At 47.0% G+C, this 22,281-nt stretch overlaps 1 protein-coding gene across 6 annotated transcripts in view; it reads left to right on the forward strand.

Annotated features, from left to right (window-relative positions):
- Positions 1 to 22,281, forward strand: part of TIAM2 (TIAM Rac1 associated GEF 2) — a 208,716-nt gene that overhangs the window by 138,261 nt on the left and 48,174 nt on the right. For 4 of the 6 annotated variants that reach the window (XM_084774508.1, XM_084774507.1, XM_084774510.1 and 1 more), the window contains 2 exons: positions 2,379 to 2,471; positions 3,160 to 3,423. The exons of 1 other annotated variant lie outside the window; for it this stretch is intronic. In XM_084774508.1, coding sequence (XP_084630634.1) covers positions 2,379 to 2,471; positions 3,160 to 3,423 — 357 coding nt within the window. The remainder of the gene's footprint in view (positions 1 to 2,378; positions 2,472 to 3,159; positions 3,424 to 22,281) is intronic. One more of the 6 variants, XM_084774511.1, reaches the window with a different exon arrangement.

The following is a 22,281-nucleotide window of genomic DNA, read 5'->3' on the forward strand; positions in this document are numbered from 1 at the left end:
GACCACTGAGCCACTTCTCCAGCCCCATGAAGCTTCTTTTTCATGTCTAGAGTCTTACCAACCTGGAATGCTGTCCTTTCTCCCAGGATAGAAATCTTACCTGTCCTTCAACAACACATGGGCTGTCTTACTGGGACAAGCCTGCTCTGCTTGCTTTGTCCCCCTCTGACTTGTGTGTAACACAATTAAGCATCAGCATTGGTGTTTAACTCTTATTTTTCTTGGTCTTTATTGAAACTCAGCGAATTCTTTGTAGTCTTTGCTCATGTCTCAAAAGTGCACTTCAGACTTTTATTGCCTTTCCCATGGGAAGTCAGTAATGAGGTAAAGCTTGATGACTGCTTCCACAGAAAGGCCGTTTTCGTCATGTTAAAAATAAGGTCACAACGCAGATATTTACTTTAAAATAATTCCATCCAATATGGGCCTTTTATGCACTAGCTATTTTCCAAGGGAGCATGAGAGATGCCAGAGAAACGAAGATATATAAGGTAGTCTCGGGGTCTATAGTCTCTTCCTCTAATGGGAGGGGGTGATGGAGGTAAAGGGACGAGCTTAAAAACAATACACAGGGCTGAGTGGCACTCAAGTTGATAATATGCTAAAGCTGTAATATGTTAAATTTTCATCCTTTAGACAGACCCTGTTCTTAATTATACGGTCCACTTGCTGGTTTAGTTTAAGACAGGGTCTCACTTTGTAGTCCAGACTGGCCTGAGATCCCAAGATAGCCTCAAAGCTTGTAGTGGTCCTCCTGCCTCAGCCTCCCAAACGTTAAGATTAAGTGGGGACCACAGTGCTCAATGTAGGTTGGTGATGGTTTTGTTTGGAAACCCTCTTCACCTTTTGTCTACTCCCCCTTGGCCTTTGCTCTGCTCCCATGGCCGCCATGCCTGTGTCTTCTTCCCATCTGAGTGAATGAATTAGGCACAGAGTCTTTTGCCACGGTTGGGGAGCCTGGATGCGGAAGGACAGCCTGCACCATGCCAGTGCAAGAAGGGAACATGCGCTCTAAGCAGGGCGTGTACTGGGTTTTGCATATTATACCTATACAAAGCATTGGACCCATTTGGACAGTTTCCCCATCATTTCTGTGTATATGCACGTATTTGTGTGTGTGTGTGTATTTATACATTTCTCTGTGTGAATTTGGGTGTGTAATGGTATGACTCACATGTGGATGACTGCGGACAATCTTGGCTGTATCCCTCGAGTATATTCTTTTGAGGCTGGATTTCCTCATTTTTTTTTTTTCCCACAGCACAGGCCAGGGTAACTGACACGCAAGCTTCTAGGCTTTTGTCAGTCTCGATCTCCTATAGGATTGCTGGTATACTGGTGCTTGTGCTATGCATCTGGCTTTTTATGTGGGTTTGGGGGATTCGAACTCTGATTTTTATGCTTATACAGCACACACTGTGTCTACCCAGCCATTGCCTAGCAGCAGGCTTTACCGTTTTGTTGTTGTTGTTGTTTGTTTTTTTAGATTTATTTATTACATATACAGTGTTCTGTCTGTGTGCCAGAAGAGGGCATCAGATTTCATTATAGATGGTTATAAGCCACCATGTGGTTGCTGGGAATTGAACTCAGGACCTCTGGAAGAGCAGCCAGTGCTCTTAACTGCTGAGTCAGCCCTGGCTTTAACCTTCTTAAAACACCCACTCTGCTTCAGTAAGAGATCTTTTAAGTCTTAACTTAAAAAAAAAGTCATTTTTAACTGTAGTGATATAGAAGAAGTAATGTAAGGTAGGTTACCTGCACTGTTAGTCTGTGGCAACAAAGTGAGTCACCCTGACCATCGCTTTCAGGATCTCTTTCATTTGGCAAAACTGGAGCTTTGTCTCCATAGGACACTGGCTCTCTACTCTGCTTTCCCAGCTCCTGACAAACGCACATTATACCCTCTGTCCTTATGAATTTGGGAGCCCTTCAATATTTGTCTTTTTGTGCCCAGCTTATTTCACTTAACATTAATACCCTCAGGGTTCGTCCCATTACAGGATGTGCCAGAATTTTCTTATTAAGGTTGAGTCGCGTTCTACTGTCTGTGCACACCGCATTCAGTTTGTCCTTAATCTCCTCATTTGTCGGCTGGGCTGTCCCCAGCGGCTGGCTGCTATGAATGTGCCGCTGTGTGCATGCAGTTGCAACTGTTGAGTAATGTTGCACACTCTTATGTCTAAACCCTCCAGTCTGGCGGGTTCCTCTTTCCCCTGACTCTTGCTAAAGAACAGCACTTTCAAAATAGTCGGCACTTACTTTCTCAGCATGCTGCAATCACCAGAACGGATGTTCTCGCATATACCCCTTGACTGGGCTGGGGAGACAAAGGGAGGTGAAGTCACACTTGCTCTTTGTTTTCTCCCCCCCCCCAGGGTTTGCAGTCACAGCTCAGGTGGATGAGCACCAGCATCTCAGCCGGATATTTATAAGCGATGTTCTCCCCGACAGCCTGGCATACGGAGGAGGTCTGTGTGGTGCTGTCTGAGTTTCTAACTGTGGGATGCTCTGCCTCATGAGGTTGTTAGCAGTTTTGCCAGATGATGGTTTCTCCTGAAGTTTTTTAGAAAGAATTTACTTGAAAATACACATATGTATGTATGTATGTATGTATGTATATGTGTGCATATATATATACTAATATATATGCATTGTGTGTAAAGAGAGTACTTATACAGATGTGTGTATGTGTATAGAGTGTTCATACAGATATGTGTGTAAAGAGGATATTCCTACAGATTGTGTGTGTGCAAAGAGAATATTTACACAGATGTGTATGTGAAGAAAGTATTCATACAGATGTGTATGTATGTGTATGAGGAGTATTCATATAGAAGAGAGTGTGAAGAGAGTGTACATACAAATATGTGTGAAGAGAGTATTCATACAGATGTCCAGATCGAGGGAGGGAGAGAATGTGTGAAACAGAGAGAGGCCCAGAGAAAATAGTTGGTAAGCAGTTCCCCAAACTGTGTCTCATTTAAAACAACTTAGCTAACACCAGCTTGGAGCTGGGCTTTAGTTCAAACCTCTGCACAATGCTCCATTTTCCACCTGGTGGGTGGCCAGCATTTACAGCCTGCTTTCATCTTAAAATACATGTCTATAATATCTTCCCCCTTTCTTTCTTTTTTTCCCCCCATTCCTGGTTCTCAGGGCTGAGAAAAGGCAACGAAATCACGAGCTTAAATGGGGAAGCCGTGTCTGACCTTGACATTACGCAGATGGAGGCCCTGTTCTCTGAGAAGAGTGTTGGCCTCACTCTGGTCTCCCGGCCAGTGGACATGAGAACAACCCTGTGTGCTTCCTGGTCAGACAGTGACCTGTTTTCCAGGGACCAGAAAGGTCTGCCGCCATCTCCCAACCAGTCCCAACTGCTGGAAGAATTCCTGGATAACTTAAGAAAAACCTCCACAAGTGGTGAGGCTACGTGTTCCATGTCTGCCCTGACCTGCTGATGGCACTGGCCTGCATTCTTAGGCTGAGCTTTGATTGTGAGGCCAGACTGTATAAGCGGCTACTACTCAAAGACTGTCTTCAGCTAGTTAGGACAAGAACACTGGTGACATCTGGCATAGATTTATCAAGAGTCCATGCATTTTAGCAACTAGAGAAGCTTTAGAAAAATGGAAAATAACTACTTTTGGGGTGGGGGTGGGTGGGTGTCACAAAGTAGTCTTTAAAGCCGCAGGCTTTTTCAAAGCCTTTCGCAGTGTTCAGTGTTGCCGGGGCCTGTAATTGCCTGTAATTGATTACAGGCGTGAGCCTGCATATATTCCAGGTTTGGAAGATTTTGTTTTGAGTCAGTGGAGCCTAAGGTGTTCTGTTTGGGTCCTAACAAGGTACAGTTTTTTGTTTTTTGTTTTTTTGGCTGCCAGGGGAACTGGTCTCTTAAGAAACAGCAAACTTTGAATGTCATTCATGGACTAATTTCAGAACATTCTGAAAGTCTGTAACTGAAGAGCACAGTCGTCTTCCTTATAAGTGACATGCCTGTCTGAGGACCCACATGAAGGCGGGCTTTCCAAACTTACTCTTTCCACCTCCCTTGGCTGTTATATTTTGAACCCCAGGCCCTAGCTGAGTGCCTGTCATGTCCCTCTGTCGCCATGGAGAGTCCAGGTTCGGCTTCCCGGGGGAGCATAGGGTGGATCTTGATCCTGGGATCACATGAGCTATATATATTTTTTCCACACATTCCTGCATTGCTAATGGATTTGCAATAGAAGTCTCTGTGTGCTGGCCAGGAATGAATGCCGTTAGGATGGATGGATGGATTCAGTGATAAGACAGACTTGCCAGATTGTCTGGGATTGAGCATCAGATTGTAAGAGTTGTGGTTCCGTGAGGTATCTGGTGGTTTCTCGTCCTCTCCTGGGACTCGCTTCCCATTCAAAATAACATGAGGTTGACCGTTGGCATCATGAAACAGAAATTCTGATGGAGCTGATTAACGGTTGGTGATCCTGGGAGCAGCAGTCTAGGCTGCTGTTGTAAACCTGAGTGTTGTGTGTCCCTTGTATGGCAAGGGTTCTGAGTCGGTGATCCAGCCCTGCCAGTCCCAGCTTCATTTGAAGACTGTTTAAACGCCAGGCACACTGTCTCTCACCTCCTGGAACCTAATGCCGAGAAGGCTGAGGCAAGAGAACTGAGTTCCAGGTCAGAGTGGGACACACAGTAAGACCCTGCTCCAAAATAAGCAACAACAACAACAACAACAACAAAAGTTATTTTCCTTTACTCTTACTGGGAAATAGAAGCAGTCCGTTGTCCCATTACACAATTAAAATGTACACAAACACTTAAATAACTTTGGAGAAGGGATTTTGATACAACTGTGGGCTGCCCTTAGTGTGTCACGTGTCTTACCCATGAACACTGCCAGGAAGAAGAGAGGTAAGGAAGGTGCTGAGTCCATCTCACAAAGCCTGGCTCCCCACCTAGTGATGTTTCTGAAGGAAAATATGGCCATCTGGGGCCTCTCCCTGTCTTCCCTCCCCACCCCCTACCCCGACCCTAGATGGTGGCCAGAGGGGGGTGTGGGGGTGTGGACAGGGACTTGGAGAGCATGACAGAAATGAACTCCCAGTATTAGCTTCGAAGAGGCAGGTCAGCTTTATTCCAGGGTAAGGGTTATATATAGAACTTTGGGGGAAGGGGTGGGATGATCCAGCGTGCTCAAAAGTCATTGGCTTAGGGGCTAGGGTACCTAGATGCCTTATTTATATAGGTGCTTGCTGAACAGGCTCTACTGAGAGAAAAGGAGTTGGCCTGTAATTTCCCTAAGGTCTACCCGACATTCCTCAGGTAGAGGCTGTGGGATCCTGGATCTCTTCAGGGAGAGAAGAGGACAAAGGGTGTGTCCATCATTTTTGCACCAAACTCAGGGCTTCTTGGTAATGTCAGACTTCGACCTTAGCTGCAGGTTTCCCAGCAGGATAAGACTGGCCTTTTGAAAAGGGGGAATTGGACAGATCCCATGTGGAGCAAGGAGAAAGCTGCATGTAGTTGTTGGGGTGTATTTGACTGTTGAAGGTTATTTTTTATGTAACTGTGTTTGTTTCTCATAGTTTCTCTCCTAATCGGGCTATCACACAAACAATTGAGTCTCCTTTCTATTTGTTTACAAGGCTTTACAACGCAATCTCAAGCGGCTTAAGCCTGTTCTTAAAGCCTCTGTGTTATCCTGACTCCATCTTTGCCACAATCCCCAAGTGACTTACTTTTTAGTTCTTTCTTTGCTCCAGCTGACTCTTCTTCATCTCTGCTCCACCTCTGCCTGTGGCTGAGTCCCCTGGCTGGAATCCCCTAGTGAATCCCCTCTTTGTCTGTTCATCCAACTCCTCCTACCCTACCTGGCAGGAAGTCCCTCCCTCTGCTCTTCCCTGCTCAGAGATTGGCTGTAAGCTGCTTTATTGGCGTACAAAGGGACAGTTGAGGAGCAGAATATATATATATTTAATAACACTGAGACAGGAGATTCTCAGAACAAGGCTTGCAACCGAGGTGTGAGTGGGTGGGTGGGGGCACAGGGACAGAAATCAGCATTTGAATTACACAATAACCTGATGCCAGCATTTGACCAGCTCAGGAATGGATGCAGATGCCTTTCTGCCTAGTGTGGAGGGGAAAGGCCCTGAGAAAGGCTGCGCCTGGCTCTGCTCTACTTCTGGTTTCGGTTGCACATTCAGACATCTACATGGGTCTCTGGATTTGCTCCCAACCATAACAGAAATCTTTCTCTCTCTAAGTGAAAGAAGTGTAGTTGAAGCAGGGGGCTGAGGTGGGACCCAAAGAACCCGGGAGCCTTTGTGGGTTGCTGTTCTACAGGAGGCATTACTCGTTTTTGAGGTCCCTTGATAACTAGGATGTTTGGTGAAATGAGTCTCAGACTCGCCTCCTGGTGTAAAGAAGACAGGCTCTCCTGGGTTCAGGTGTGATGATGCAGTCAGTCAGGAGCAGGCCTGTGGCTGAGCTACTTGGTCTCTGGTCCACAGGAGGAAGGCCTCCTGTGAGTAGTGGACTTGGTCCTTCCACAGCCCTCCTGAGCTAAGGTTCTAAGGATCCAGTGACATGATGTGTCACGTTCTTGTCAAAGATAGCTGACATCTTGGGTGATGTCTATCCTTCAGAGCCCCTCCCCGCCCCCATCATCCTTTAAAATGGATGCAGCTGATAATTGTTAGCACTTCTTGCTTGTCCCTCTGCCCCTGGCAGAGACACACATAGAAGGAGGCTGAGAAGATGACTCCCAGCTGTCACCTTACTCTCCTGACTCTGGTGCCACAGCAGAAGCCACAGGACCACAGTGTTAGAGTGGAGTGCCTTGGATGCCTAAGAAATGAATGGCTGTTTGATTTCTGCTTTACACATTTGCATTTCTGTAAAGTTACCCTTGCCAGCGAGAGGAAATGTCCACAGGCTAAGTTTGACTCGGGCGGAAATACTAGTAAAGACTTTCTAACAGAGAGAATGAACTTTATCACTGGAATTTCCCAGTGTTATTTTTGACCCAACAAGGCCACCATTGAAGGAGTTGGGTATACCCAAGCTGTTTGTGCTGGGATCCTGTTAAAGATGCCTTTGTGATTTATGCATCAATTTCCCTTCCCTAGTGTTTGCTGGCTTTTGAGCAATCTCAGCAGCTTTTTGGAACATCTCTCCGGGGCACAGAGTTTATGAACAAAGTTTTAATGTAAACACTAGACTCGCCGTGGCATTAATGTTTTCTCCGTACCAATAGCTGTTACTACAGCCTTATGAGGGCCAGAGGTGCACAGAGACCAGTGTCCCTGCTCCTTGGCCGAGACACCCACCCAGTGCTTCACAGATACAGAAAGCAGCTGTGGCCAGAGGTGTTTGTGTAACCCCCGCCTCACTTCTGAATGTTTAGAGTTGGTATCTGGGTGGTGGAAAGACTTAAGCCATCAGAAGCGCCCCAGATGTTAACTTGTTCTTTTTGTTCATTTGTTTTTGTGACGGGGTCTCATTACTAGCTCTGGCTATCCTGGAGCTCATTGTATAGACCAGGTTGGCCTTGAACTCCCAGAGATCTGCCTGCTTCTGCCTCCCAAGTGCTCCATTGTGCCACACCCACAGCATTGAATTCTGGGAGCAATGTTTCTATGTAAAGTTGCTATTACTGACTGACAGTTTGAAGATGTCAGGTTTGTTGTTTTTTGTTTCGTTTTGTTGTTTTTTTTTTTTTTTTGGTTTTTCGAGACAGGGTTTCTCTGTGAAGCCTTGCCTGAACTTGCTTTGTAGACCAGGCTGACCTTGAACTCACATGAATCTGCCTGCCTCTGCCTCCCGAGTGCTAGGCTTAAAGGCGTGCGCCACCACGCCCGGCTGAAGATACCAGTTCTTTCAGAGAACAGAATGCCCTCTGGGAGAGGACTCAGCTTCAGGTCGTGAACCAGCCAGGAGGAGCAAGGACAGAGGCAGGCCTGGTGGGAACCGGCACCATGCTTTCTCTTTAAGGCCAAAACCAAGCTTCCTAGATCTATGGCTCGTGAGTACAGGAGGTGGAACATGGCGACTGTGCGCATGCGCTCAGGGTCTCTCGAGAGCAGCACAGCCAACAGGTGACTCTTGGAGATTTTACGTGGACCAGGCAGTATATTTGTATCTGATGTTCAGCGAACTGATACAGGGCTGGGTTTTGCTAAAGAAACCGGCAGACTTTCTACACCGGCCTCTCCCACATCTCTCCTGCTGTGTGTGCATTACCACCAGCTGCTTACCGTCCCAGATCTGATCTGGCCTCTGAGTGTCAAAGCACTTCCACTTCATAGGAAGGGACAGTAATTCGTTGATTTATTGTTTTTTGCTATCCGTTTTATTTATTTCCAGGGTGTTTGTTGAATGACTTTTCTTGGGTTGGGTGGGGTAACTTGAACAAACAAACATCTCTTCACTCAGAAGAAGGTACCAATCAGCAGACATAATAATAATAATAATAATAATAATAATAATAATAATAATAATAATAACAATAACAACAACAACAACAACAACCCATGTAGATTGCTTTAACCAGTGACTTTAATTAGGGTGGCTCACCAAGAATAAAGGGAGTTTGCTTACCAACTTACTGTAGGTACATCATAGAAGAAAAGTGCCCCTCTCTCTTAGGACAAACCCTGAGTTTAATGGCAGAAATATGAAGTTTAACAAACAGGGCTACCTTTGTGATTCTGTGGCGAGGGTAGATGTGGGAAGATTCGCAGTCTGCCACTGTAGAACTCAGTCATTCCCACAGACACCTCACCGCTTAAAATGATGGCTGACCCCATGAATGGCGGTATTGTAACAGTATCGAGACACTGGCTGTCACACTCCCTGACCTCTCAACAGAAGGAACAGAGGGAGACTAGCGGCCTTTTATTTTAGCATCAGTTTATCACCAGTAAGTATAGCCACCCAGTGTTTACATAGTTGGATATGTACAAGATACAGGTGCCCGTCATACACCCAAGGGCTTATTTGAAGTGCAGAGGATCATATGCGTAGCTGAGGAGGGAGCCGTGGCTCTGCTTACTGCCTGGGTTCATGTCCGTGAGTGTAAATACTTTGGCTCAGAGGGTTTCTTGTCTAAGCCTTGATGTTGAGGGGCATGAACTTCTGTGCTTAATCCTGAATTCAGGAACTTTACTTTGGGCTTGTGACTTCCTACTACAGTAGAGATACAAAGCACCCCGAGGCCCTGCTGAGAAACCAGCATCTTCGGGATGATTTGATGTGTAGTCTAGGCTGGCTTTGGACTTGAGATCCATCTGCTTCTGCCCCCCACCCCCCACCCCCAGTGCTGGAATTACAGGTGCTCCCTGCCATTCTCTTACTCATTGTCCTTTCTTCATTTTCCCCTCCTCCTCCTCCTCCTCTCCTCTGTTCCTTCATGTATTTACTTAACAGTAGCGAGTATCTGTTGAGTGACAGTGCTCTCTGGAGGAGCAGTGGAAATAAAAACAGCAAGCTGAGATGATGAAAAATCTTCCTCACCCACAGGGAGTTTGGCTGTGTCTCAGCCCATGGGAACAGAGAGCAAGTAAACATATTGTAAGAAATGGGAAGGAAGAGAAGACGGCCAGGGCTCGGGGGGGGGGAGGGGGGTGGGGAGGGGGGGGTGGGGGGGTGGGGGGGGGTGGGGGGAGGGGGAGTGGGGGGGGGGTGGGGGAGGGGGGGTGGGGGGGTGAGGGGGGTGGGGGAGGGGGGTGGGGAGGGGTGGGGGGGCGGGAAGGAGCAGGGAGGAAGTAGGACAGTGGCATCCTGGCTCTTTTTTCCTGTCAACTCGACACAAGTTATGGTCTTCTGAGAAGACAGAAGCACAACTGAGAAAAAGGCCCCCGTAAGATTGGCCTGTAGAGCCGGGCATGGTGGCGCACGCCTTTAATCCCAGCACTCGGGAGGCAGAGGCAGGCGGATCGCTGTGAGTTCGAGGCCAAAAAACAAAAACAAAAAAACAAAAAAACCAACAACAAAAAGAAAAACAAAACAAAAAAAGATTGGCCTTTAGGCCAGTCTGTAGAGCATTTTCTAGATTGATAATTGCTGTAGGGGTGGGAGTGGGAGGCTAGCTCACTGTGGTTGGTGCTCCCCTCCGGCTTGTGGTCCTGGGTGCTGTAACAAGGCAGGCCATCAGGAACAAGCCAGCACCCCTTCGTGGCTTCTGTATCAGCTCCTGCCTCCAGGCTCTTGACTGACTTCCCTTCAGTGATGGGCTATAATCTGAGAGTTGTAAACTGAAACCAAAACGTTCTTCCGTTTGATTATTTTTTGGGGGGAAGTGGGAGTGATCAGTAAGCTTTGGAAATACAGTTGCAACACATCAATTCCTCTACCTTCTCACAGTTCTGTTATGTTCTGTCGTCGTTGTTTTGGTTTTTCGAGATAGGGTTTCTCCGTGTAGCCTTGGCTGTCGAAGACTCACTTTATAGACCAGGCTGGCCTCGAACTCACAGCGATCCACCTGCCTGTGCCTCCTGAGTGCTGGGATTAAAGGTGTGTGCCACCCTGCCCTGCTTGTTCTGTTGTTTTATATATGTATTTCTGACGCAGCATGACTCAGCTGTAATTATTTGCAAATTGTCTATCCCTGTGTAAACCCATTTCATCTTTGTTCTTCTGGTCCTCAGCATCTTTGACTTGTTGTAAGAAGGCATGGCGCAGTTCAGACCATCTCCTTTTGTGACTTCGTGAGAGCTTGGAATGGCTTCATTTGGATAGGAGCTTAGGACAGGTTATTTTAGTATCTACTGCTGAGAGTTGTGGTCAGCCGACCCTGAGAGCAGGGAGAACACCAGCAACCGGGTGGGGCCTGCCCCTGGCTTCCTGAGGCCTCCATCCGCCCTGGCTTCCCAAGGCCTGGCTGTGGGAACTGGAGCTCCCGGGGAAGCACTCAGCAGCTGCTAATTGCTGTCTGGCCCTGGTTACTTGTCCTTGTCCCTTCCAGCATGCCACCCTCCCCGCAGCTGCCGTTCGTGTATCTAATTCGGACTTCCACGTTTCCGTTGAGGGATAAAGCATGTCAGTCAGACATCTGTGATGTTCAGGCAGGTTCGCATAGTAAGATGAGCATGGTTCTAGGAGTGCTTGCTGAATTTCATCACGTGTGTGGGTGATGTATGTGTACATCTGTTTACGCACGTATGGTAGACGTCTTTCTTGGTCACTCTTCATCTCATCTTTTGAGGCAGAATCTCTTGCTGAACTTGCATCTTGCTGGGTCAGCTAGACTGTCTGGCCGGCAAGCTTCAGGTGATTCACCGTCTCTGCCTCCCCAGTGCTGGGACTGCAGCCGCACAACCCTCTGGCTAATAGGTGCTGGGGAGTCTGAAGCTAGGTCCTCATCCTTCTGTGGCAACCATTTTACTGACTGATCTATCTCTTCAGCCCCTACATTTCATCGTTTTTGCTTTCTAAACATGCTGAGCAAAAGAGGCTTCGCTCAGATGAGGAACTTTGCCATCTTGACCCTAGGACCAGCCACCAGGTTTGCTTGGCCACTGAACATGTAGCTCCATGGTTGTGTCTTGGTGTCCAGTTGGTCAGAATATATTCTCCCGGGAAGGGGGAAGATTAGAACCTTTTCCGGCAGGCTTAAATGAGGAGGTATGAATAAAAGGTTGCTTGTGTTTCCTTAGGTTGGTGGGAATGGAAGTTTGTAGACACTGCCTCGCCTCACCTGTTTCTGTTTTATGACTGTGTTCTGTAGGAAGCAGGGAGCTGCCCAGAGGCTATGGGGAGAGATCAGAGGCTTGTCATGTTTTGAGCTCAGAGAGCATCCTGCCTGTCTATTTGCCATAGGAGTCACTATTTACTACCTTGCAGAATTCCGGTATATGTGCTTGCTGCTGTTTACCCCACGACTGAAAATCCCTTGACAATGGGAACCTGGGGACACAATGAGGGGTTTAAGATGCAGCAGCCTGTGCTGCAATTGCAAAGTCACCACAGTGAGTAAATAGCTCCTGAGAGACAGGAAGACTTTGAGGACTCTCCTTTCAAAATTTAAAATTTAATTTTTATTTGCGTTGTATGGTATGTGTGTGTACGTGTGTATCATTTGTATGTGTGTGATGTGAATGTATGGTGTGTACATATGTGTGCATGTATGTGTGTGTTTTGTATGGTGTGTGTGATGTGTATGTGTGGTGTGTGTGTATGTATGTGTGTGGTGTGTATGTGTGTGTTGTATGGTGTGTGTGATATATGTGCGTGTGTGCACGCCCATGTGTGTGCATGTGTGGTATGTGTGATGTGCGTGTGTGTGTGTGTGTGTGTGTGTGTGCGCGCGCGTGCACCATGTGTGTTTGGGTACTTCAGAAAGCAGAAGGAAGTGTTACAAGGACTGTTAACATGAAGTTAAAGTGTTATTGATATGAGTTGCTTGTCGGGGTGGTTGGCAAAAAAGAATCCTTGGAAACACCCAAAGCCTTCCAGATTTATCAATCAAGTGTGATGAAATAGTGGGGAGGTGACCTCAGAGCATCTCCAGTTAATTGCATGCCCATGTGGGGACTCCAGGCTGGCTCCTGGCTGTGCTTGACAGAAAGCCAGATGGCCTGACCCCGTGGCTCTGCTGGGAGATATGCTGGGACCCAGCGCTCTCTGGACTTTTTATGTCTGCCCTGCCATTTCTGCCACATCCCAGAAAAGCCCAAGCCACACGTAGAAAAGGGTGTTGGCTTCCCCATCTCCAGGGTAGGTCACTTTTGAGCATGCATTTGAGTGAAATTGGTGGCAACAGCATTTATAAAGGGCTGTAGGTCCTGAGCAAGGACACCTCCTTCTGGGTCCCGGCCTTGTTCTATGTGACCTAGGGCACTACTCTCTACTTCCTGTTTCATCCCCACTTAAGATGAGGCCTGGGGAAGCCCTTTAGGGTTTCTTCTTTTTTCTTTTTTCTTTTTTCTTTTTTCTTCCCCCCCCCCCCCGTCTCTAATATTCATTTGTGATGGGATATAAGCAACAATTTAACTCCTATCACAATGATCATGTCTTATAAAAAGTTTATAAAGTCAAAGAAGCAAACATTAGTATCTTGGTTTTGCAGCAAATCCCATTACCTCTTTAAATAGAGCCAGGTCCCGGCTTGTGGGAGAGGTGTTGGTTAAAGCTGTGATAATAGCAGGCTGTCTCCATGCAAAGATCACATGGGGCCGCAGGAGCTCTAATTATCCTCCGCTCGGTCTGGTGGAGCAGAGACTGGTTATTATCTTACTCCTGCAGCTGGGTAAATCAAGGCACAGGCTCACGATGCCACTGTCAACTCAGGCAAGGTCACGGCCAGTCTTAGAGGATACCAGTGTGCTGTTTTTTTTTCCACCCATGTTGTAGGTGTTTGTGTTCTGACATCTTTTATTTTATGGTAGATGGAATGTAAAGCCCAGTTGGAATTTTCTTGGTGACACAGCTGATCCAGAGGGTAGGACTGGACTGATGGAGGCTCCTGTTGTCCTAGCTCCATCGTATATGGGGTAAACCTGTCTGGTGGTGTCTGGTGATTTCTCAGATTGGCTGTGAGCTGATGGGGGGAGCTCATTGTTCACAGTGATAATTTCAAAATATCTCTTTTGTGTTGTTTTGATGGTTCATAGTGATCACCACTAACCCTATAATAATGTGGCTGCATCCCCATGACTTGTTCTTAGAATCCCCTCACAGTGGCATGCTGCAGGATATCCGATCACACTGTGAACCCTAAGATTGTGTTATTTACTGAAAACACACAAACCTGTTTCTAGTTATGGTGTGGCTTAGCCCTTACGCACCTTCAATCCCTCTAGCTGGAATACAGACACGTTTTTAGCACACACCTTCAACCCCAAACTGTAAAGGTAAAGTCAATTTGTGGAAGGAAGCAGCCATGTTTGAAAGTGATATCTGATTGAGCAGCAGGCAAAGTGATGAATCAGAGAAAAATTTGACAGAATAGGATATACCAAACTCTCATGAGAAGAGAGAGGAAAAGGAAGCTAGTTAAGGGGCAATGGATAGAGAAAGGAGAGAGAGAGAGAGAATGTAGTTTTATTAGGATAGTTTTAGAGAGAGAGGTTGAATGAGCGAACAAGGCAGACACAGGTGAAGGCAACATGAGTCAGAGAATGAGAAGGAACCAGGAGATTAGAACAGATTGCTGGAGTTAGTTTGAGGCCAGGTAGAGCAATTTAAGGTCTGAGAACAGTCAGTTTGAATCAGTCAGCTTGGAGAGGAGTTTGGGCCAGAACAGCCAAGTTGATCTAGCCAGCCCAGAGCTAAGAACAAGAAAGAGTGAATTTCCTCAGCAGGAAGTCTCAGAAGCTGAAAACGGTCTAGCCCTGGCTTAGATTGCATGGAGGCTAGAAGTTTCCAGGACTAGATCTAGGTTCGTAGATGGAGGCAGTACATCTCCAAGATGACAGTTGCATCAGGCAAATAAAAGTTACTTTTGCAGTGGCATTGTATTGTCAATCCTAATTTGTCTCCTGTATAATCCTGTATAGTTTGTAGCCCTCCTTTAAAAAAGCTTAATGCAATTCACACAGTATGTTTTAAAGTTGTACCCTTCCATGATTTTTGACATCTTCATGAAATTGTGTGGCCACAACTGCTATGTATTTATTTCCACATTTCCACATTTGTGTCATCTCAAAAAAAAAAAAAAAAAAAAAAAAAGAAAAGAAAAAAGAGGCCTGTGCCCCTCTGGAGGCAGCCCTTGTTTTTAACCTTCCCTCATATTACATAAGTGGAGCCACTCAATGTGTAGCCAATCATGTCTGTTCTTTTCAGTAGCCTGCCATGTTTGCTTTCTTGTCCCTAGTGTAGTGTTTTCTAGGTTCATTGTACCATGAATCAACATTTTTTTTTTACCATTTATCATAGAAGAACAATACTTCATTTTACCCTGTTTTATGCAGCAGAATGGTAGCTCTTGCTGGAGTGGGCGGTCCTTCTCCCCCTCCCCCAAGCACCATTCCATCGTCTACTTTTTTTTTTTTTTTTTTTTTTTTTTGGACCAGGCTTCTTTCCCAGGATCATTCAGTAGAACTCCATATAATGGGTTTTGAGAGCTTTGGGCTTATAATCCATTTTATTGAGATTCTCTAGGGCTGGGTATATAACTCAGTTGGCAGACAGAGTGCTTGCCTACCATGCATAGGACCCTTCTTCAGTCCCATATAAAGCAGGCACACCACACACCTGTAACCACAGCCTCTCTGGGCTCCGCAAACTCCAGATGGAAGATAGGGGGAGGGAAGGAAGGAGGGAAGGGAGAGTGAATCCCGAAGTGGCTGGAATATAGTGCTGTCTGTCTGTCCTAAGCCCCTGAACGTAATTAATTGTCACTTGGTTGATTTTTCCAGATGGATCAAGTATACTTTGGGAATATTTCATTAGTCTACACTCCTCTTTTCTTTGGCCTTGGGCTGACCACGGTTCCCAAGTCACTGTCATAGTTCTCCTGGAGAAGAAAGATGGTAAATGAGGGAAAATGGCCTCCTCCTCAGCTCTGTTTTTCCTCTATGGAGGCCCAGATGTTGTACTAGACATGGCAGAAGCCAGCTGCTCACTGCTCCCCTGAAAGCATTGGCTTCGCTTTTTCTCTATGATTCTAAGGAGATTTGTCAGCAGACGATTGGGTCAGACCCTTGCGGCCCTCTGTTAAGAGGCATTTGCTCCCTGCATCACCAGCGCTTGCTGCGTTGTCAGTAGTGTCACCTGATTGGATTGTGACCTCGGGTTAAGTAGACTTGGGAGATTTATAAAGTGTATATTTTTCTGTCAGGATATGTGTGCAGCAATAGAGTTGATTTCTCTGCAAGCTTGATGGTGACATTCAAATGGCTGCTTTGAATGTCCCAGACAGGGAATAATAATAATGAGTTTTTAAATGGAGGGACTGGGAGATGGTGCAGCTGGCAAAGTGCTTACTGTGTAACTGTGAGGGCCTGAGTTTGATCTCTAGGACCCATGTCAAAAGAAGAAGAACTAGCCATGGTGGCCTATGCTTGGAATTCCTGTTATGGGGAGGCAAAGACAGGGCAGTCTCTGTGCTTAGCTGGTCAACCAGCCTGGACTATTTGGAGGCCAGTGAGAGATTCCATCTTCAAAGCCAAAAGATGTTATCTTGAGGAATGATACTTGAAGTTAATCTCTGGTCTCTATATGCCTGTGTACTCTCCTCTGCACACACACAAATGCACACATATACACATGTGTGCATGTGCACACACACACACACACACACACACACACACACACACACACACACAGATTGATTTTTATGTAGTTGTAATGTGTGGCATTAAATGATTATCTTGGGTTAGGTAACCTTGAGTGGGGTTGATTCTGTTATTTTTCTCAGCCTCTAACATGTGTATTTATTACTTAATTTAAATTGCCAATCTGTTTTCTCAGACAATTAGCAAGCAATATTTGCCCAGAGGATGGAGCATAGCAAATGCCCTCAATGAAATGTGCTGCAGGCCACTACACTTTAAAGTTAAAAAAAGAAAAACAAAAACAAAAACAAAAAAAGGAATAAAACTTAGGCAACTCAAAATCGGCTACAAGCAACTATGCTATACAAAGCCCACAGACTTCCAATTCAAATGGGGGAGCTGCACAGCGCTCTTTGCAAGTGGACTCCGAGTGTCCCTCGTGCTGCTGTTCCATGTACAGGGTTGACAGGAGGCTGTGTGATGGTAGGTGGGGCTTGTAGAACGAAGGGAGGGGATCTTAATCTTACATGGGCAAGGTACTATTGTTCAACTGGCAGCTTTGATTCCCTCAAATATTGATCTTCTCTTAAAACTACATTTGTATGGCTAGAGAGATGGCTCGGTGCATAAGAATGCCACCTGCTCTTCCAGAGGTCCTGAGTTCAACTCCCAGCAACTGCATGGTGGCTCACAACCATTTATAGTGAGATCTGGTGCCCTCTTCTGGCATGCCTGTGTAAATGCAGGCAGAACACTGTATACATAATGGATGGATGGATGGATGGATGGATGGATGGATAGATAGATAGATAGATAGATAGATCTTAGAAGAAAACAAAACCCTGCATTTGTTGTTAAGGAAGAAGAAAAGCAAAAGATATACTACTGAAGGAATGGAATGGAATAGGATTTCCCAGGCTCTTCTTTGGTTATTTCTGAGCTCTTCATCTATTGAACTGTACAGTGGAAGCTCCGAGCAACTTAAAGGCAGTGCAGACTAAGACCAGAGCCTACACAAACTGTTAGCTGAATGTCTGTAGATAGAAAGTAGGATATATATATTTTTTTAAAATATCAAGGATGGGGGGCTAGAGAGGCGGCCCCAGCAGTTAGAAGCCTTGCATTCTTCCAGAGGTCCTGAGTTTGGTTCCCAGAACCCATACCAGGCAGCGCGTGCACACACACACACACACACACACATACCCACACACGCACACACGCATGCAAACATATGGACATACATGCACTAATTTAAAAATAATGAAATGAAAATAAAAATCAAAGACATGTCACATAGCTCGAAATGGCTTATATCATTGAAAGCTTAAGTCATGTGAGGTCAGAGTCACATACAACTTCTTTGACATGTCTTGCATTTTTCACGCCTGTTCACAGAGCAGCTTGGACTCTCATGTCAGAAGAGGTTTCTTAGGACCGGTGACCTAGGCAACTGAAACATTCTGGAGCCTGCGATGAGAGTCTCATGTGCTGCCTTGCTTGTCTGGGTACTATGTTGTCAGTGCCCTGGGGAGGTTCTTTCATCTTCCCCTGAGGTGAAGCTAGCGCGTGGTTGCTGAACCGCTGCTGTGCCATGGGTGCTCAGTAGTCTGCGTTTTCTGAGGTTGCTTGACTCATCCCACAGAAGTAGAGGTCCTGGCCATGAGGAGAGGCAAAAGCAGAAGAGAAGCAGGTTTCAGAGGCGGTGGCACTGCCCACCTAGTGACATTTTGAAGGTCTGTGGCCGTGGTTTGGGGTCATACGGTGTTTGGGGATGTGGCTTGGTGGGTCTCTTGCAGTGCTGTAATTAACCTCACATGTTACACAGACGGCTTTCATGACTTTCATCGCATTAGTTAGTTTCTTGTTGCTATGTCAAAAATATCTGAAAAGGGCAGCTCAAGGAAGGGGTGGATTTGGCTTATAGTCAGAAGCGATATAGTTGGTCATGGCTATGAAGGCATGGCCGAGGGAGCATGAGGCAACTGTCTCTATTGCATCCGCAGCTGGGTAGCAGAGAGATGAGTGATGCTGCCCGCTCCCTTTTTCCTTTTCATACAGTCTAGGCTCCCAGCCCATGGAGTGATGGCAACCACATTTACACGGGAGTCTTTCTGCCTCAGTTAACTTGGTCTAGAAACTTCTAGGAACATGCCCACAGACTTGCCTCCTAAATGAATCTAGATCAAGCTGACAGTATGCACAGGAAAGATAGATGAACTGAGCCAAGAATTAGCACCCTTTATAAGTAAATGTAAACACCTCCGAGGCTGCAGGGAGCTTGGCCTTTCCACAGAATGCAGCGAGCTCTGAACAAAGGGGAGCATGTTGTTTGCCAAGAGGTTTTGCCTTTTTGGATAGTTATGTCATTCTGGCCCCTGTGTCCCGCCTCCCGCTCATGACACCTTGGCAGTCTTCTGTGATGTAACACTGGCACGGGTCACCGTGTCTCTGCGATGCCACGGGTGACTGGCCTCCAGATGGCTTTCAGAGTTCTTGGGTCTGCCATTTACATATTGAAACACATTTTAAAAAGCACCAGATTCCATTTATTTACTTGTTTTTTCCTTATGGCCTTTATTAGGGCACACGATTGCCCCTTATGCATTGTGGCACTCCCACTGTGTTTTTTATTTCAGGATAGTAGAAACAACATTATCAAAAGAGGGTCATCGGGTCTCACAGAACCGCAGTCAGTATTCTGTAATATGCTTTGGAATGGGGAGGGGGAAACTGTTCAGTGGTAGAGTGTGAGTGTTCAGGACTAATCAGACATCCCTGCTGTTATGCCTGCCCTCCCTGCTGCGGGCGGCACTTATCCACACACTGAAACAGCGTTTTTCCAATGCTGTGACAACTGTCGTCATCCATATGTGCTACTGTGATTCCACAGTGTGGGTCATTTTGAACAGAGGCACACCAGCGTAGAGTTCTGGGAGCTGCAGGCCAAGGCCGGGGCCTTAGGTTTGCCTGTTGACCCGACAGAGGCCTTGACTTCTGAATCCTCACATGGCAGATGAGAGAAGAGTGTACACACTTCTGGCAGTAATGATCTAGTGCGGTAATGTCGTGGCCTGAGGGCCTCATCAAGTCCCATCTCCTGGCACCGCTGGTGGCAGTGAGCTTTCCAACACGTGGGTTCTGGGTTACGTATTCACATTGTGGTGACTTCCACCATTACTTTCTTGAAAGTTCAAGAAAATGAATACTCTACAATTTGCTTTTTGGGGGGGGGGCGGTCTGGAGCTCAGTGGTGGAGACCATACTGAGGTCTTCCATTGAGTTTCATTGATCGTTGTCCCTTCTAAGAACCCAGGGACCAGGTAGGTCTGTGATGGCTCTTGCCTGAGCCAGTTGTCTCGTCCTAGGCAGACTCCATCCAGGCTGCTTCAAGGGCAGAACCAACGTTCCTACCCGTCCTTGTAGCCAAAAGCAGCCTGGGGTCTCCTTTGCCTGCGACCTGCCGCTTAGGGTGTGGGCTGGAAAGAATATAAGCCTATTCCTTTGTTCCCTGAGATTATGAGATGGTACCAGCAAATGAAACAAACACAGCTGACTCCTCAAGTGGGGAGTGGCTTCCTTAGGACCAGGCAGGTGGGGTACCACAGGGGGCGACAGTGCACACCCCTTTCCAGTTCTCCCTTTTCCACTGTTTCAGAGAGCACAGGTATTGCTTCTCACAGGACAGGAGGCAAGTGGAGAAACCTCCTTTCTTGCCTATCAGCTGATGCCATCTTGCACATTAAACGGGCTAGGTCGGATTTGGAAGTGATATAATTGTAAACTTCAGATTAAAATTACAAAGTATGTGAACGGGGCCGATCTTAACTTCAGCGTCTCCCGGAGATTCTATTTTTAAGTTGGTACCCAAGATGCTATTTTAGCATGGGTTTTGCCCTTTAATTGCAAAGGAGTTGAGGCTGCCGGTGGCACTAATGGGGCATGGGCTGACGCATAGTTCAGGAAGACGCTGAATTACTAGGTGTCTCGTACCTAAATCCTTGTGTTTGCCCTGCGCGTCAGTCAAGAACTGGTGGGCATATGGCAGAGAAGAGAGGCGGTGTTTTTCCATGACAGGCTGTGTGGCATGCCGTCCACCTCTGGAAGAGCCTGCTGATTACAGGAGAAGGGAGTTGAACCTGCTGTAGCACAGTGGCTCCTGTTGTTGAACCTGGTGCCTGGTGAATGCTCGGCGCCTGGCCCCCATGTGAGTGCTGGGCTCTCTAAATTGCCTGTGGAGGAGTAGACTGTCACCTAGCTCTTTGCGTCTTGGTTCCCTCGGCTGCCAGGTGGTAGCTCTTGTTGGCCATATTAAACGGTGGGTTTTTCAGCTCGAGAGATCTCACCCCAAACTTGATTTCCAGGAGGCACACAAAGACAGGGGCCTATGTTTAGCATGTGCAAAAGTAGCTCTGTTGACGGGCTTATAACTTGGCTGCTTTTCACTCTTGTCGTCATGGGTCCTGAACAGCACTGGGTGGGCTTAGCATGTGCTTAGCTTGATCCTATATACGCAATGAAGGACCTTCTCGGACATGCCACTGTGCATGTCCTGATGAGGAGGCCCGGTCAGGTAAAAACCCAGAATTCTTTTTAGGAGGCAGATGGGATATATGTATATATGTCTTTACTTCCACTGCTCTTGCTTAGGGTGTGGGTGGCATGTGGGCGTGGCTGTGGGTAGGCATTCAGTACCCAGAGCACATAAGCAGCTGTGTACATACGCATTCAGATTTGACCAGCCTACACTCTTTTTATTGCTGTTTTTTTTCCTCCTCCTCTTCCTCCTCTTCCTCCTCCTCCTCCTCCTTCTTCCAGACTGTACTCTCTCCCTGGTTCTCCTCTAGAACCAACACGAGCACATTGCATAGTTACTGTTCTACTTGCTGCTGGGATAAGACTCCTTGCAAAAGGTACGCTTTGGAGCTACTGTCCATCCCAACGGGAAATGAGCAGCTGGGGAGGGCTTGGGGTGTCTGCTTACTTGCTTCTGCAATCTGGAAGCAGAGGGTCATCAACACCGGCGCTCAGCCTGCTTTTGCCACCCTGCCCATCCTATTGAACGGTGCCACCAACAGTTAAGGCGGGTCTTCCTGCTTCAGCCGATTTAATCCGGAAACTTCCGAGACATGCCCACGGGTTTGCCTCCTAGGTGTCCGTCGAAACGGATGCCTGACACTAGTTATCTGAAAGGGTTCTGATGAAGCCTTAGCGCCCTGAAATCAGGTTGACAGCCATCAAGCCTGTCCATCTTGGCTCTCTAGGAGTCTTGTCAATCTTTGGGACAATGCCACCTCATGGTTGGAATTCTGGGGATGGTGGGACAGCCCTGAGACTTTGGAGGGTCTCGGGGGTGTCTAGAGCACCCTTCCCTGTGTCCCAGAGTATCACACAACGGAGTTGGTTTCCATGGGCCAGCCCGCGCAGGCCTGCACTCGCAGAGAGGCCCCAGAAGTACCTATAAGCTCCCTGCAGTTAGGGAAATGAGAGTACTCTTTGGAGTAGACAGGGTTCTGACAGGAAGTATATCTATGTCCTGTCATGACATATGAGCCATACATTTCTCTCCCTTACCTGCGACATGGTGTCTCAGGAAGTGAATGAGCATAGGGGACCAACAGTGGCTGGGAGAGTTTTCCATAAGTTGCAGAGTTCTGTGAATATATTCAATGAATGACTCAGAATTAGCTCGGCACCCACTCCCACACCTCCCATGCTATTTTCACTCGAATCCATCTGGCCCCTCAGGCTCCAGTGCTCCCCTGCCCTTGCTTCTCTGAGCTCCTCCTCATGGGACCACAGGCTTGGGTTTTGTTTTGTGCCCAGCACGCAGCACGCAGCAGGTGTGAGAGGGCTACCGTAGAAATCGCCCTTGTGAGTAAAAACATGTGTGACCCGTGTGTCATATTTCCTGTGCTCGATGAAAGTCTGGAAATAACGGGAGCCTGTTGTTTACAAGGTGAAGGCAGCAGAACGTTAATCTGATTCTGTTACCTAGGCAATGTGCTTGCGCATTGTGGGGCATTATTTTTTTTTCATGCTTCTGGAACATCTATGTCTCTTCTCGGGGGTCTCTCTT

The sequence above is a fragment of the Acomys minous genome (assembly GCF_964271855.1).
Source record: "Acomys minous genome assembly, chromosome: 3".
Classification (NCBI taxonomy): Eukaryota; Metazoa; Chordata; class Mammalia; order Rodentia; family Muridae; genus Acomys; species Acomys minous.